This window comes from Macaca nemestrina, chromosome 2, assembly GCF_043159975.1.
Source record: "Macaca nemestrina isolate mMacNem1 chromosome 2, mMacNem.hap1, whole genome shotgun sequence".
In the NCBI taxonomy this organism is placed as follows: domain Eukaryota; kingdom Metazoa; phylum Chordata; class Mammalia; order Primates; family Cercopithecidae; genus Macaca; species Macaca nemestrina.
The window spans coordinates 98553522-98567518 of NC_092126.1; the positions used below are offsets into that span (position 1 = coordinate 98553522).

Here is a 13997-nt window from a genome sequence, read left to right on the forward strand (position 1 = left end):
ACAGGTAATGGAGAAAGCTAGTTTGTGATTCTTATATTTGACACAGCCACAAAAGGAAGAGGCAATCATCATTGTATTTGGTGACAGCCTCTTCTTGACTATTCTGTAAAGGTTAGACCAGCACTCTCCTTCTTCCCTATACTTTCCTGCTGCCCATCTGGTAGCTACTCCTGTTACTAGTGACCCCACTATACAGGGAGCAGAGAGAGAAAAAGAAGATGAAAATCTGGCTTCCAATAAATTATTTTGGTAAGAAGCATCCTGAGAGTGGAAAGCTTAAAACACCATTTTGGACTGTCTGATTTTCAGCCAATCCTAATTTCCACTGGCAAGGGTAGTTGAAAGTTAACAACATGTTCAAACAAGCACCACACAGAACACATATCCATTTATTTGGGAAATTGCTTTGCCTGTAAACTCACAACTGATAAGGCACATTATTGCAAAATCATTGGGGTGGAGGGAGGGAGGCAAATCTAAGATTCCTGAAAAGGGGCAAAGGGCACACGCTTGCGATGCTGTGGAAAACGCATTTCTCCTTCCCTCCCCCTACTCCAGAACACCAAGGGCCACAGTCTTCAAAGTCTGCTGCCTCCTTCCCCCACTCTCATTATCAAGGCTTCTTGTAAAGAAACACGTTTTCAACGAAATCCTTGGTGTGAAAGGATCATACCATAACCGAAAACCATCACCTGGGAATGCACTCTCCCTATGGAACATGAGTATTCCCAAGAATTCATGTAGAACAAGAGGCCTAGATTAAAGTCTTGGTAAGACCCTTGGCCAAACCAAATCATCAACCCAGCAGATGATGTCCAAGAGCCACGGTCTGGTAAGTCCTGATGAGATACTCCTGCGGGGTGCAGGATCACAGGGCTGGTCAGTTTAGGTGCCAAGGTCCCTCTGTCTTTGGAAGCATTCATCCAGGTCTGTGCCAATTCCGTACTGCAGCTAGAGGAAGTAATGACAGCTTAGCGCATTAAGATACAACACAACAAAGTTATCAGAAGCCAAGGTTTCCCTTTGAATTAAGACATAAAATTATTAAAAGATGCAATTATTCTTTGGTTACTCTCAGCAAATAAAAAAATGAAAAACATTCAGAAGGTATACTGCCTGATGGCCCCACCTACTGAACTCATTCTCCTAGCATGACACAGAAGGGATTCCTGCAGAAATGGCAGATAAAATGTTTGCCTGGTCATCTGATTCAGGTGAGTCAAGGGCCCTACCCCATCCAGATGGATAAGAATTTCTCCAGAACATATCCATCACATACAGCGTTTGCTCCATTCATATTTAATAGTCTGTTTGCAATCAGCTTAACTGTCAGGACATGCAATCACAAGTAGGTTTGACATACATGGTAACATCAGTGTGTCTGAACACAAGAGCATGACAGAAATCATCATGCATGTGAGCAATACGTGGAAGTCCTAGGCAGTTCGTCAACTTGTTTCACTTGGCTTATGAAGAGGTAGGTCATCAGCAAAAAAGTACAAAAGAAATGCTCTTCAAGAGACGAACAGAAGATGAAGAGTGGTGTCAGTGATGTGGGTTCCCATGTCATCATCGGTACCAAACATCCACAAAGATGCAACAGGAGGACATCTGTCCCAACAGCCTGTCACTCTGCAAAAGTGGTACTCTGGACAAGGACGGTCAGCATCTTCTCCCAAGGCAGCTCAGGGGCTGGCATGAGGCAAATACAACAGGCTATCCTGAGCTCCTTATTAGACCACAAAATATAATACAAACAGCATTTTCTTTTTCTTTCCTTTTTTTTTTTTTTTTTTTGTTGAGACAGAGTCTCACTCTTATCACCCAGGCTGGAATGCAGTGGTGTGATCTCGGCTCACTGCAACCTCTGCCACCTGGGTTCAAGCAATTCTCCTGCCTCAGCCTCCCAAGTAGCTGGGATTATAGGCGCATGCCACCATGCCTGGCTAATTTTTGTATGTTTAATAGAGACAGGATTTCACCATCTTGGCCAGGCTGGTCTTGAACTCCTGACCTTGTGAACCACCCACCTCGGCCTCCCAAAGTGCTGGGATTACAGGCGTAAGCCACTGTGCCCGGCCACAAACAGCATTTTCTAGGAGGCATCCATTGTAGTGTCTGCTACACCAGGGCTGGTTTGAAAACCTGATGTAATACACCTTCAAGAGCAGAGTGTCCTTTCTGACAAGACACTGCACATTGATGCACAGTGTCCATATCACCTATAGAAGGCAATTAAAAACAATGAGGGGCTTTAGAGGACCACATCCATTACACAAATAAGCAACTGAGTCCAGGGACGTGGCAAACAGAAAATCCAGATCACGTGTCTTTTCTACTGTGTATGTGATTAGCAGTGCTTGTTTCATTCAATTGCAGATGTTTCTGACTAAATTTTTTAATGAGGGTTCCAGGAATTAATGCCACCATGGCAATGGCCAATAGCTTAAAGACAGTGTCCCAGGAGAAAAGAGCATCCAGAGAGGTTAGGGTTGACAGGATGGAGCCTGTCTGCACACAGATGAAATTGTATGGGATCAAACCTGCAAGAAGAAAAGGGAAAAGTACCTGTTACTAACAGCAGCAAAATTAAGAAAATAATAATTCAGAAATGTCACCAGGAACAGTGACTACAGTTTTTTTTTTTTTTTTGCTTGACTCTTGACCCTTACACATATTAACTCTTTCCCTTCTTTCCTTCTTTTCTTTTCCCTCCTTTCCTCACTTCCCATATATACCTGTCTTGTTCAACAAAAGAACTTGAGATATTTACACAAATAATACATACTACTATAAGATAATTTTAAAATAGGGCCAGGAATAGTGGCTTATGCTTGTAATCCCAGCGCTTTGGGAGGCCAAGGTGGATCACCTGAGGTCAGGAGTTCGAGATCAGCCTGGCCAACATGGTGAAACCCTGTCTCTACTAAAAACATAAAAATTAGCCGGGCGTGGTGGCATGCACCTGTAATCCTAGCTACTCAGGAGGCTGAGACAGAAGAATCACTGGAACCTGGGAGGCAGAGGTTGCAGTGAGCCGAGATCTCACCACTGCACTTCAGACCAGGCGACAGAGCTAGACTCTGTCTCAAAAATAAATAAATAAATAAATTAATTAATTAAAATTTCAAATAGGAAAAGCAAAATGTGTGCAGAAGAATACAAGACATCAGGGAGTACAGTTACTAGAAAAATGCATAAGGTTCACCTGTTTGCTAAAAGTGGGCCCCAAATTTGGTTCTGAGTACCCAACAGCCAAAGTAAAGAGAGAAGTGCCATTGCTGACAGTTTTTTAAAAGAAGTACTATTCACATTCTGCACTGTCTCAAAGATGTCATCAAATCCACTGTATTCCAAAAGTCTGACTGGCTGACCAGGCTAGCTGCAGAACAATCAGCTGGTGACACTGTTAAAAACACTTCCTCGGGCTCCACCCCAGAAATTCTGGTTACTTGGTTCTAGGGTAGTGCCCAGGAACCTGTATTTTAAAAGCCCCTTCTCCACTCCCATCCCGAGATTCTGATTGGTTTGGAACCCTCTGATAGCCCATTCCTCTTCTATAGGAGAGGAAGCATACAGGAGATGAAGATCCCAGACCCCTCAGGGTCACACAGCTTGTGAGATAGGGGACAGGAAGCCTGGCCTCCAGAATCTTGCCAAGCCACCTAGGTAATTAGAAGCCGCAAACCCCCACTAGCTGAGGGCCTGAGGCACTTGCCTGAAAGCCACTATGACCAGAATTGGCTGTGGTAGATCTTGCTTCTATTTAAGATCTCCATTTCTCTCAGGTATCCCCTATTAATAGCAGCTGCTCAACCACAGTTTTGCTCTGTTTGACCTAGAAGCCCTGAATCGTCTTTCCCTCTAGGCTCTAAGGAAGGTTGAAGAGAAAGAGATCCTTGCATTAGGCTTAAGGAGGGTGGTTTTCTTCCAGTATGGAGAAAGCAGCATCACTGATCTTATAGGATGTTAGCACTTTACCACTCTGATAAAGGTGGTCCAAGGCCCCTACTTTGAGAAACACTGCTCTAGTCCCAGCGCCTTATCTGGATGAGTGGCCCTTTCAGAGCAAGTAGCTTGCTGGAGGTCATATAATTGTCAAAGGCAAGGAGAAACTTTAGATATCGTCTAATTCAGTAGACTGCAAAACTCAGGATCCAGCAGAATCCCTTCTAGGGACTAACTACTTGCATCACCTGGAAAACATCAAAAGATCCTGATCACTGAGTCCTACCCCAGAGGTGATTTAGTTGATGTGTGGTGTAGCCTTAGCTTAGGGATTAAAATCTCCACAGGTGATTTTTTTTGGGTTTTTGTTTGTTTTTGTTTTTTGAGATGGAGCCTCACTCTGTCACCCAGACTGGAGTGAAGTGTCATCCACTCAGCTCACTGCAACCTCCACCTCCCAGGTTCAAGTGATTCTCCTGCCTCAGCCTCCCAAGTAGTTGAATTACAGACGCACACCACCACGTCAGGCTAATTTTTGTATTTTTAGTAGAGACAGGGTTTCACCATGTTGGCCAGGCTGGTCTTGAACTCCCAACCTCAAGTGATCCGTCCGCCTCAGCCTCCCAAAGTGCTGTGATTACAGGTGTTAGCCACTGAGCCTGGCCTCCAAGTGATTTTTAATAGGTTTGCAGGCGATTCTTAATAGGTTTGCAGTTTGAGAACGACTGGGTTTGCAGTTTGAAAATGACTAGGAACTGGATTAAAATGCATATTCCCAGATTCCACTCCCAAGATTCTGATTCAGTAGGTCTCGAGTAGGCCCCAAATCTAGATTCTCAACAAGCCCCCTGACCCTACCAATCTGATAAAGGTGGCCCAAGGCCCACACTTTGAGAAACACTGCTCTATTCCTAGCCAGGTGGCCCATTGAGGGTAAGTAGCTTGCTGCAGGTTGTGCAATTGTCAAAAGGCAGGAAGGAACCTCATTGATGCCAGCTCTTCCTAAGGCAGAACTTAATCAAAACAGTGGCCAAAAACCAGACAGGAAGTCCCTTGCTCTGCTCCTTTCTTCTGTCCCCACTCAAAACTCATGGACACATACCCTCATTCCAACCCTGCTCTTCCTGCTAGCATTTACTGAGTACTTACTACAGGCCAAGTTGTATACTTTACACAGACTATCTCTTCTAATCCCAGTGCCCAGCGCATACAGCCATGCAATGAACAATCTTCATTTAGTCCAAAAGTATTTTTATGGGTTTTCATGTTGAAGCCTGAGTAGATCTGAAATCAGGAATCATTTCTTTAGATCATAAGGCTTGAAGTCACACTTTGTGAGCCTGTGTTCTCAGAAGCAGGCACATGCTCATGTGGCCAATAACCCAGGGCAGACCCCCAGTGTGACAGCTCTGAAGACTCAAAACTACCCCACTAGCATCTTACCGATAAGAACTGAGAAGAAGAACTGTACGATGGGGATGTTCAGAATTGGGGCCGAGAGGTTCAAGAACCAGTTTGGTGTCATGGGGAAAAGTCTCAAAAACAATAAGAAAAAAAACAAGCTGTTTCTGTTCTCCTCCACCTGTAGCCAAAGAGAAGAAAGCTGTTAAGAAGTAGAAAGGGTTTCCAGGTATTGAAAACTTGCTGGTGCCAGGCACTGTTCTAGACACTTTACATAATCTGTTCCCAATTCTTCCAACAACCCTTCAGGGACAGATTGTTTTCCTCATTTTAAAATAGAGGTGCTGAGGATCAGAGAAGTCAAGAACTTGCCCAAAGTCACAGAGCTGGTAATGATGGAGCTGGGATTTGATCCCAGGTCTATGTCTCCTGAAGACATCAAAAGAACCCCTAGGACTCCTGAGACAGTGTGGAAGAGCACTGTGGGAAATCCCTGCCACTTGCTTCTCTTAAGGCCATGCACGTGGTGACTTTCTGGGGTCCCAGCTCTCAGATGTGACCCCTCCCCTTACCTTTCTCTGCAGCAGGGCCACTTTATCAGGAAAGTAGGACACCACCAACTGTTTGCCAAAAATACTGGAGAGCAGGTAGCAGCATGTGGCACCCACCGAGGTCAACACACAACACAGCAGAAGCCCCAGCCACGGCCCAAACAAGGCACCAGCTAAAACATTCTGCAAAGAAAACAAACCCTCAGGCATGTGACCATCTGGCAGCTACCAGCAACCTCATCTTGGAGCCTGAGAGTCATAGGTTCCCTCCTCCTTCACTGCTTTTTTCCAGCTAAAACCCAATTGCCTTATTTATTTATTTTTAAGAGACAAGATCTCGTTCTGTCATGCAGGCTGGAGTACAGTGGCATGATCATAGCTCACTGCACCTTCAAACTCCTGGACTCAAGTGATCCTCCTGCCTTAGCCTCCCAAGTAGCTAGGACTGTAGGCACACACCACCACATCCACCTACTTTTTTTTTTTTTTTTTGAGACGGGGTCTCGCTCTGTCTCCCAGTCTGGAGTGCAGGGGCCCGATCTCGGCTCACTACAACCTCTGTCTCCTGGGTTCAAGCGATTCTCCTGCCTCAGCCTCCCAAATAGCTGGGACTACAGGCGTCCACCACCACTCCTGGCTAATTTTTGTATTTTTAGTAGAGACGGGGTTTCACCATATTGGCCAGGCTGGTCTCGAACTCTTGGCCTTGTGATCCGCCCGCCTCGGCCTCCCAAAGTGCTGGGATTACAGACTTGAGCCACTGCACCCGGCTTTTTTTTTTTTTTTTTTTTTGAGACGGAGTCTGGCTCTGTGGCCCAGGCTGGAGCACAGTGGCACGATCTTGGCTCACTGCAAGCTCCGGCTCCTGGGTTCACACCATTCTCCTGCCTCAGCCTCCCGAGTAGCTGGGACTACAGGTGCCCGCCACCACGCCCGGCTAATTTTTTGTATTTTTTAGTAGAGACAGGGTTTCACCATGTTAGCCAAGATGGTCTCCATCTCCTGACCTCGTGATCCGCCCGCCTCTGCCTCCACCTCCACCTCCCAAAGTGCTGGGATTACGGGCGTGAGCCACCGCGCCCAGCCTACATCCACCTACTTTTTAAAATTTTTTGTAGAGATGGGGTCTCACTGTGTTGCCCAGGCTGGTTTCAAACTCCTGGGCTCAAGTGATCCTCCCACCTCAGCCTCCCAAAGTGCTAGGATTACAGGTGTGAGCCACTGCCCCAGGTCCTAATTGCCATTTAGAGAGGTGACTGAAAAATTATGAAAAGACTGGGAACTACACCTGGCATCAGTCTCTTCACCTTGAAAATGAGGATAAGGATAAAAGCCTCAGGGGGCAGGAGAGAATTAAATGGGATGTGTGGCTGTGGTAGATTCTGCAATCACTGGGGCTCCAAGAAAGTAGAAATGAAACTCACAAGTTATTTTTACTATTTTAAAAGATGAACACAAACCATGAATTTTCCCTTGGTGGGACCACACAAGCTATATAAGATGTCTTGTTTCTTTGCTTTGTGCTGGAATTACATCCATGTAGTATGCTAATCCCGGGGGTTCCATGTTGACCAGAGCTCTAGCTGACATTTGAAGACGTCTTAGTTTAAGAAAAAGGGAAAAGTGAACCAATACTTCCTAAATGCATTTTGGCTGCTAGACATCATCCTGACAAAACATGGGATCCAAGACAGAAAGTAAAAGGAAGCCTTGGTATTGGGAAGAGGGGGAGCTGCTGAGCACTGTGTTAAGTGCTTGACTACATGACCTGTGTAATCCTCACTACATCCCTGAGTCATGCCATCCTTGCCCCATTCTACAGGTGAGAGATTAAGTATCTTCCCCAAGACCACAGCAGGCAGAGTCAGGGTTCATCCTCAGGTCTGGATGTGGAGCCCCCACCAAGCAGCAGCTGGCTCGCAACCCTGAAGAGGAATCAGTCCAAGACAGAAGACAGACACAGGGAAGCCTCAAGGAGTCAGCCCCTGACCCCGAGCCCCACACCCCAAGCCCCACACACCTCCCCTGCCTCTCTTGGACATGTCTGCTTTTCTTCTAGTTTCCAATAAGGAAACTGCTTGAGCAGGTCCAGCCTCAGCCTAGAGGAGAGAAACATGCTGGGGCAGGAGAGGGAAGCAGTACAAAAGGAAGCTGTCAGTGTCTCCCCCTTCAGTGCTCAATCCCACAGTAGGCACGCTGAGGGCCACTGTGTGCCAGCCCCGCTACACTCACTGTCACGTTTAATCATCCCCACACAACAATCCCAGGAGGTTACAGGGGAGTATCCGAATTTTACAGGGTAGGAGGGGGGGCAGGACACTGACCAGGAAGCTGGAGCCGGGGATGGCAAAGCCCTGTTTGTAGAGGTAGGCACTGCAGAAGAGCAGGAACACGTAGGCCTGGTGCTCCTTCCGGTAGTCTTGAAGGACCTCAGAGAGTTCCCGCAGCTCTGCCAGGTCGGAGGGGAACCACAGGGACCTGGGGATTTGGAAAAGCAGATGGAAACATGAGTTCAGATCAGCCCAGTGCCCACGAGAGTCATTCGCTGTGTCTTCCTTTCAGAGTAGGTTTATAAATATGCCCATTATCTGGTCTGCTGGGAACACATACACTCCCAATGACAGACGACCTGATACGACGTTGCAGAGACAGACAGGAGAGCCCTAGTTTGGAAGCAAGAGACCTGGGTTAGCATCCCAACCCTGCTACTTTCTGTTGTATGTCCTTGGACTAGTCCCTGGGTCTGTTTCCTTATCTAAAAATGAGGGGTTGGTGCTAAATAGTCATTAAGTTCCCCTTTAGCTTTGGGATTTTAGAATCTGTTCTTAAGAGGCAAATGGATTCATTTCCAGGCAAGTTCTAAATGTCCTAAATTGCCTTCCTTTCAAGGACATTGCCTCCCCCACAAACCAAGAACAATTCAGATTTCAAACTGTTCCTGAGGTGCCAAGTAAAACGACTTTTTAGCATTCACTATAAAGCCAATTAAAGATTCTTCAGGCAAGTATATCTATCCCATACTACAAACGTAACTTTTTTGATAATATGTCAGGCTTGAATCAAACCCTTTAAAGAGCCTACTATTTCATTCTGCTCTTAATCTGGTCCTCAGTGCACTTTGAATCCTGTCCAAAGGTTACAGTATAAAGGCTACCTTGCCTCTACCATCTGAACAGTCCTTGAATCCATCACTGATTAATTATGAGCAAACCCTCCCACTTCTCATGAGAATGCTTCCCTTGGTATGTCCCACACCCACAGCAGAGCCTTCTTAACTAGAGCAAAAGAATACAATAACTGAAAACAGTTGCCTTAATAGTCAAATATGAGTAATTCCCTTGACCACACAATGCTGTACTAGGCACACTTCCATGCACTTTATAAAGAGTATGCAGCACTCATAAAAACCAGCCACGTAAGTATTGCTCTGCCTCCTGCCTCGACCAGTCGTTCATTAGAATGGGAAAAGTAGGCCTAGCCCGGTGGCTCACGCCTGTAATCCCACCACTTTGGGAGGCTGAGGTAAGCGGATCACCTGAGGTTCGAGACCAGCCTGACCAACATGGTGAGACCCTCATCTTTACTAAAAATACAAAAATTAGCCGGCCGTGGTGGCGCGCGCCCGTAGCCCCAGTTATTCGGGAGGCTGAGGCAGGAAAATTGCTTGAACCCGGAAGGAGGAGGTTGTAGTGAGCCGAGATCGCGCCACTGCACTCCAGCCTGGGTGACAGAGCGAGACTCCGGCCCGGGGGGGGGGAAAAAAAGGTAAAAGTAGAGACAACCAGGAAGAGGGGCAGAGCCGATAATTAATTTGCGAATAATTTAAAGTTGTCCATGCAACATTTCTCCTGAAGACCTAACGTCTAAAGTCTCAAGGGCAGACCTGACGGAAGTGGGGTGAGGTGGAGGAGAGGCAGCTGAAAGTGGACTTGAAGGGGCTGGGGGCCCGCACCGGGGCGAAGGTCGGCTGGAAATGGGGCCCAGGGCTGGGACTGGGAAAGCAACGGCGCGGGCAGGCTCAGCGCCGCGTCTCCCTCGGCAAATCCATCCAACCAAAGGCACCGCGGCGTGACGCCCTGCACACCCCGCAGCCGGCACCACACAGGTCCCAGTCAGGCCCGGGACCGGGCTCTCATTTCACCCGCCTGTCCGAGACCGTGTGGACGCGGGTCCAGATATCAGACCCGGATTCCAGTTCAACAAGAGAACTTCAATTCCCAACGCCTCCGATACCGGAACCCGAATCTCCCGATTACCAGCCCAGGTCCTTGGACCTGGCTCCCTTCCTCTGACCCGAACCTGGATTCCCGCTACGCACCTGCCTCCAGCCTCCTCGGTGGAGCCCAGTCTCCGCCCGCGGGGCAGTCGCGTCGACAGCAAGTACAAGGCGAAGGTGCAGCCAGCGAAGACCAGAAGGAGGCCGAGCAGCGGGCGCATGTCGGCTCCGCACCCCGGCCCGCGGGGCAGCTGAGAGGCTCACTTGCACGGCGGGGCGCAGCGGCGGGCGGACTGAGGCAGCGGAGCACGTTCGCAGACGGACCGGGGAGGGGTCCGCGCCAAGACCCGCCCCCGAACCAGGCCCCGCCTCCCGAGCCAGGCCCCAGCCCCGGATTCTGACTCCGCCCTCCCTGTCCTTCGGTGGAGACTCCCGGAAAAACCTGCCTCCCAGGCTGCCCTCTCTCCGTCTGTCTGTGCTTGTTTTTCTACGTTTATCCCTGTCGCTTTCTGCACTTATTCTGCAGTCATGGAGCGCCCCCAGTGCCGGCTCGGTGCCAGGGCTGGGAGATCCGGGGGCGAATCGTGAGCCTGGCCTACAGCGAGCTTGCAGTCTAGTGGTCAAGGCAGTCTTGTCCACAACCTGCTGTCACACGAAGCAAATGTAGCTGGTGTAGCACCAGGGGCTGCAATCAGGTGTGGTGGGGCGGCAATAGTGACCACGGAAATAATCAGAATGCTTTCAATTCAGCTCCTACTATATTCCCATTATTCCTGAGCCTCACAATCATCCTCCAAGGTAGATATTTTTGTCTTTCTCTAACAGATGAAAACTCTGAGTTTCAGAAGAATTAAATGACATCCCCCGAAAAGAGAGACAGTATAAGAATCCAAGTCAACCTGAGTCCAAAACCAGTGGTCCTTACACTGTGTTGATTTATGGAGGAGATGAAGTTTAAGTTTACCTTCAGGGATGAGCAAGACTTTTCTGCAAGCAGAAAAAGGAGGAAATGGGTGAACAATGGCCCAAGTAAGTCACCAGAGTCTAGTTTCAGTGAAGCCTAAGGTACATGAGAAATAAGTGAGAATCTGGGGACAAACAAGAGTGCACTGAAGGCAGGCTAAGGAGATAGATTTTTAATAATGTAGATGAGACACCAACAGAGGTGTTTTTAAGTAAGAGAATGATTTAGTTCCTGTTTTAGGATGTTCGCTTTGGCAGATAGCCGCAACTGTCCTGATAAGAAGGCAAGCCGGCCTAGCTTACGCCTGTAATCCCAGGATTTTGGGAGGTCGAGGCGGGCGGATCACTTGATGTCAGGAGTTCGAGACCAGCTTGTCCAACATGGGGAAACCCTGTCTCTACTAAAAATACAATAATTAGCCGGGCATGATGGCACGTGCCTGTAATCCCAGCTTCTCCAGAGGCTGAGGCACAAGAATCACTTGAACCTGGAAGGCAGAGGTTACAGTGAGCTGAAATTGCACCACTGCACTCCAGCCTGGGCCACAAGAGCGAAACTTCAGGAAAGGGAAAGGGAAAGGGAAAGGGAAGGAAAGGAAAGGAAAGGGGAAGGGAGGAGAGGGGAGGAAGAGAGAGAGAGAGAGAGAGAAGGGAGGGAGGAAGGAAAAGGAAAGAAAGAAAGCAAGCACTCAGGCCTGATCCAGGACCACTGCAGTGGACTTGGAGGGAGGAGGCTGGGGGTAGTTGAATTGGTGTGATATGTCACTGAGTAAACGGAGGAAGGGACAGAAAGAGAACTCCAAAGTGTCAAAAGCCTGGACAACAGAGAGAAAGCATCCTTGTTATATCATTTAAAGCACCTGTTGGGCCAAATAGGGAGCATTGTTCAGAATTCATGTGCACAAGATTTCGCAATTATATGTCCAAGAATGTAATCTACATCCAAGAATGTAATGGAATTTAATTCCACATCCAAGAATCCCCATAGGGAGCAAAGATGTATATTTAAGGGTGTTCTCTCAGCTTTGTTTTTATGTTAGGAGATTGGGAACAACCTAAATGCCCATCAGCTGGCGACTGGCTAGGTTAACTATGGTATATTCACAAATAGAATACTAGGTAGCCTCCTAAAAGAGGAAGGCAATTCTACACATCCTGATATAGTGTGGTCACCAGATAGATGGCTCAGATACAAATAAAACAAACAAGTTGCAGTATTAGAGTATGCTATGTATGACTCCTTTTAAAGGACAAAAAGAGGATATACTTTAACTTTTTAAGATACTGAAGTATTTATTTATTTAATTTTTTTTTTCACAGAATAGTTACAGCATATAGAACCAAAAAATAGTTCCAAATGAAATTACTCAATGTCTGAGATTTGCGTCGAAATAATAGTACAGGGGTTTAGTGAGTAAGGATATAGGTAGAACAAGATTTCCATGAGTTGATAGCTATCGAAGCTGGGTGATCACCTGGAGGTTTTATACTATTTGGATGTTATACTATTTTTTTTTCTATTCTTGTGTATGTGTCAAATTTCCACTTAAGAGAATGGGGGGAAATGGTGTCAGCCCTTCATTCCGGCTGAACACACCATGTTAGTTCAGGCCCCGTCACACTACTCTTCTAGCCATCTGTCAATCTTCTCTGCCTGGCAAATTTCTACTCTTTCATCAGGACCCAGGATAATTATCACCTTCTCTGAGAGGCCTTCTCCAACCCCTATAGTCAGAAACATTTGTTCTCTATGCTTGGGGCCCCTGAGAAATGTCTGTAATCTTGTTGCAAATACATATTCCAGTGTCATTATCCATCTCCCTAGTAGACAGTGAACATTTCCATCAATGAAACAATGTCTCAACTATCTTCTTTCTGTCTCAACCCTTAACCCTGGCACCTAACAATTGTTTGTTAAATTCATGGGTCAGGTCTAGTGAAGACAATGATTAGCTGTTTGGTTTGGTACATATTGACCTTGAGAAGTCAAAGGGATATGGGAGGAGAGAAAGTGAATGAGGAACTGATGTTATTGAGCCTGTGCTGAGACTGCTGGGGCAAGAAATAGAGTGAGGAGAAAGGAGGTGAGGCTCCTGCTGGCAAGGACCTCACTTTCCTTTCAGCTGGGGAAGAGCATGGAAAGATACAATTCTAGAGCATGGTAAGTGCCATGGATGAAATAGACAAGGCAAAACTTACTCCACTTCAGCAAAGCGATGTCAGTATTCTACTTATGAATGAGTGGATGAACACAGGTTTGGATGAAATCACTTGTGCAAAATTTACAGCTGTGAGTGCTGAACAGGAACAAGCCTTTGTCTGCCATCAGGTGAGGCCATGCTTTTTCCTCTGCCCTTCACTGCCACTTGACATGCAGGTGAAACTCTGGAGCTCAGACCAAACATTCAGATTTGGAGGTCATTCTACAGGAGATAGTTGAAGTGAGGGGAGGGGAGAAGGTCTCCTAGAAACCACATGAGAGGGAAAGTAACAGCAGCTGACTTTCATTGAGTGCTTAGTACACTCCAGACCCCATACTAAGCTTTTTTTTTTTTTTTTCTTTTTTTTTTGAGATAGAGTCTCACTCTGTTTACCCAGCTGGAGTGCAGTGGCGCGATCTTGGCTCACTGCAACCTCCTCCTCCTGGGTTCAAGCGATTCTCCTGCCTCAGCCTCCCAAGTAGCTGGGACTGCAGGTGCGTGCCACCATGCCCAGCTAATTTTTGTATTTTTAGTAGAGATAGGGTTTCACCGTGTTAGCCAGGATGGTTAACCTCACCATCTGCCTGCCTTGGCCTCCCAAAAGTGCTGGGATTACAGGTGTGAGCCGCTGCACCTGGCCCATACTAAGCCTTTTACTTACATGAGTTTATTTATTTCATGTAACAACCCTCATGAAGTAGGAACTCTTTTTTGAGG

General features: G+C 47.1%; 1 protein-coding gene across 1 annotated transcript; it reads right to left on the reverse strand.

Annotated features, from left to right (window-relative positions):
• Positions 1–371: 371 nt before the first annotated feature.
• On the reverse strand, positions 372–10411 carry LOC105480143 (transmembrane protein 41A). Its single transcript, XM_011738654.2, has 5 exons — positions 10219–10411; positions 8225–8378; positions 5922–6083; positions 5392–5530; positions 372–2543 (listed from the first exon to the last, which is right to left on the reverse strand). The coding sequence occupies exons 1-5, from the start codon at positions 10335–10337 to the stop codon at positions 2323–2325; spliced, it is 795 nt and encodes a 264-aa protein (XP_011736956.1). The 5' UTR covers positions 10338–10411; the 3' UTR covers positions 372–2322.
• Between the last annotated feature and the right edge of the window lie 3586 nt (positions 10412–13997).

Excerpts from the sequence above, each read along its gene's own strand:
- LOC105480143 (XM_011738654.2), bottom strand. The coding sequence starts at position 10,337 with ATGCGCCCGCTGCTCGGCCTCCTTCTGGTCTTCGCTGGCTGCACCTTC. Across the intron at positions 6,084-8,224 it reads TCCCCGGCTCCAGCTTCCTG|AATGTTTTAGCTGGTGCCTT; the intron begins GTCAGTGTCCTG and ends TTTTCTTTGCAG. Across the intron at positions 2,544-5,391 it reads CTTCTTCTCAGTTCTTATCG|GTTTGATCCCATACAATTTC; the intron begins GTAAGATGCTAG and ends TTCTTCTTGCAG.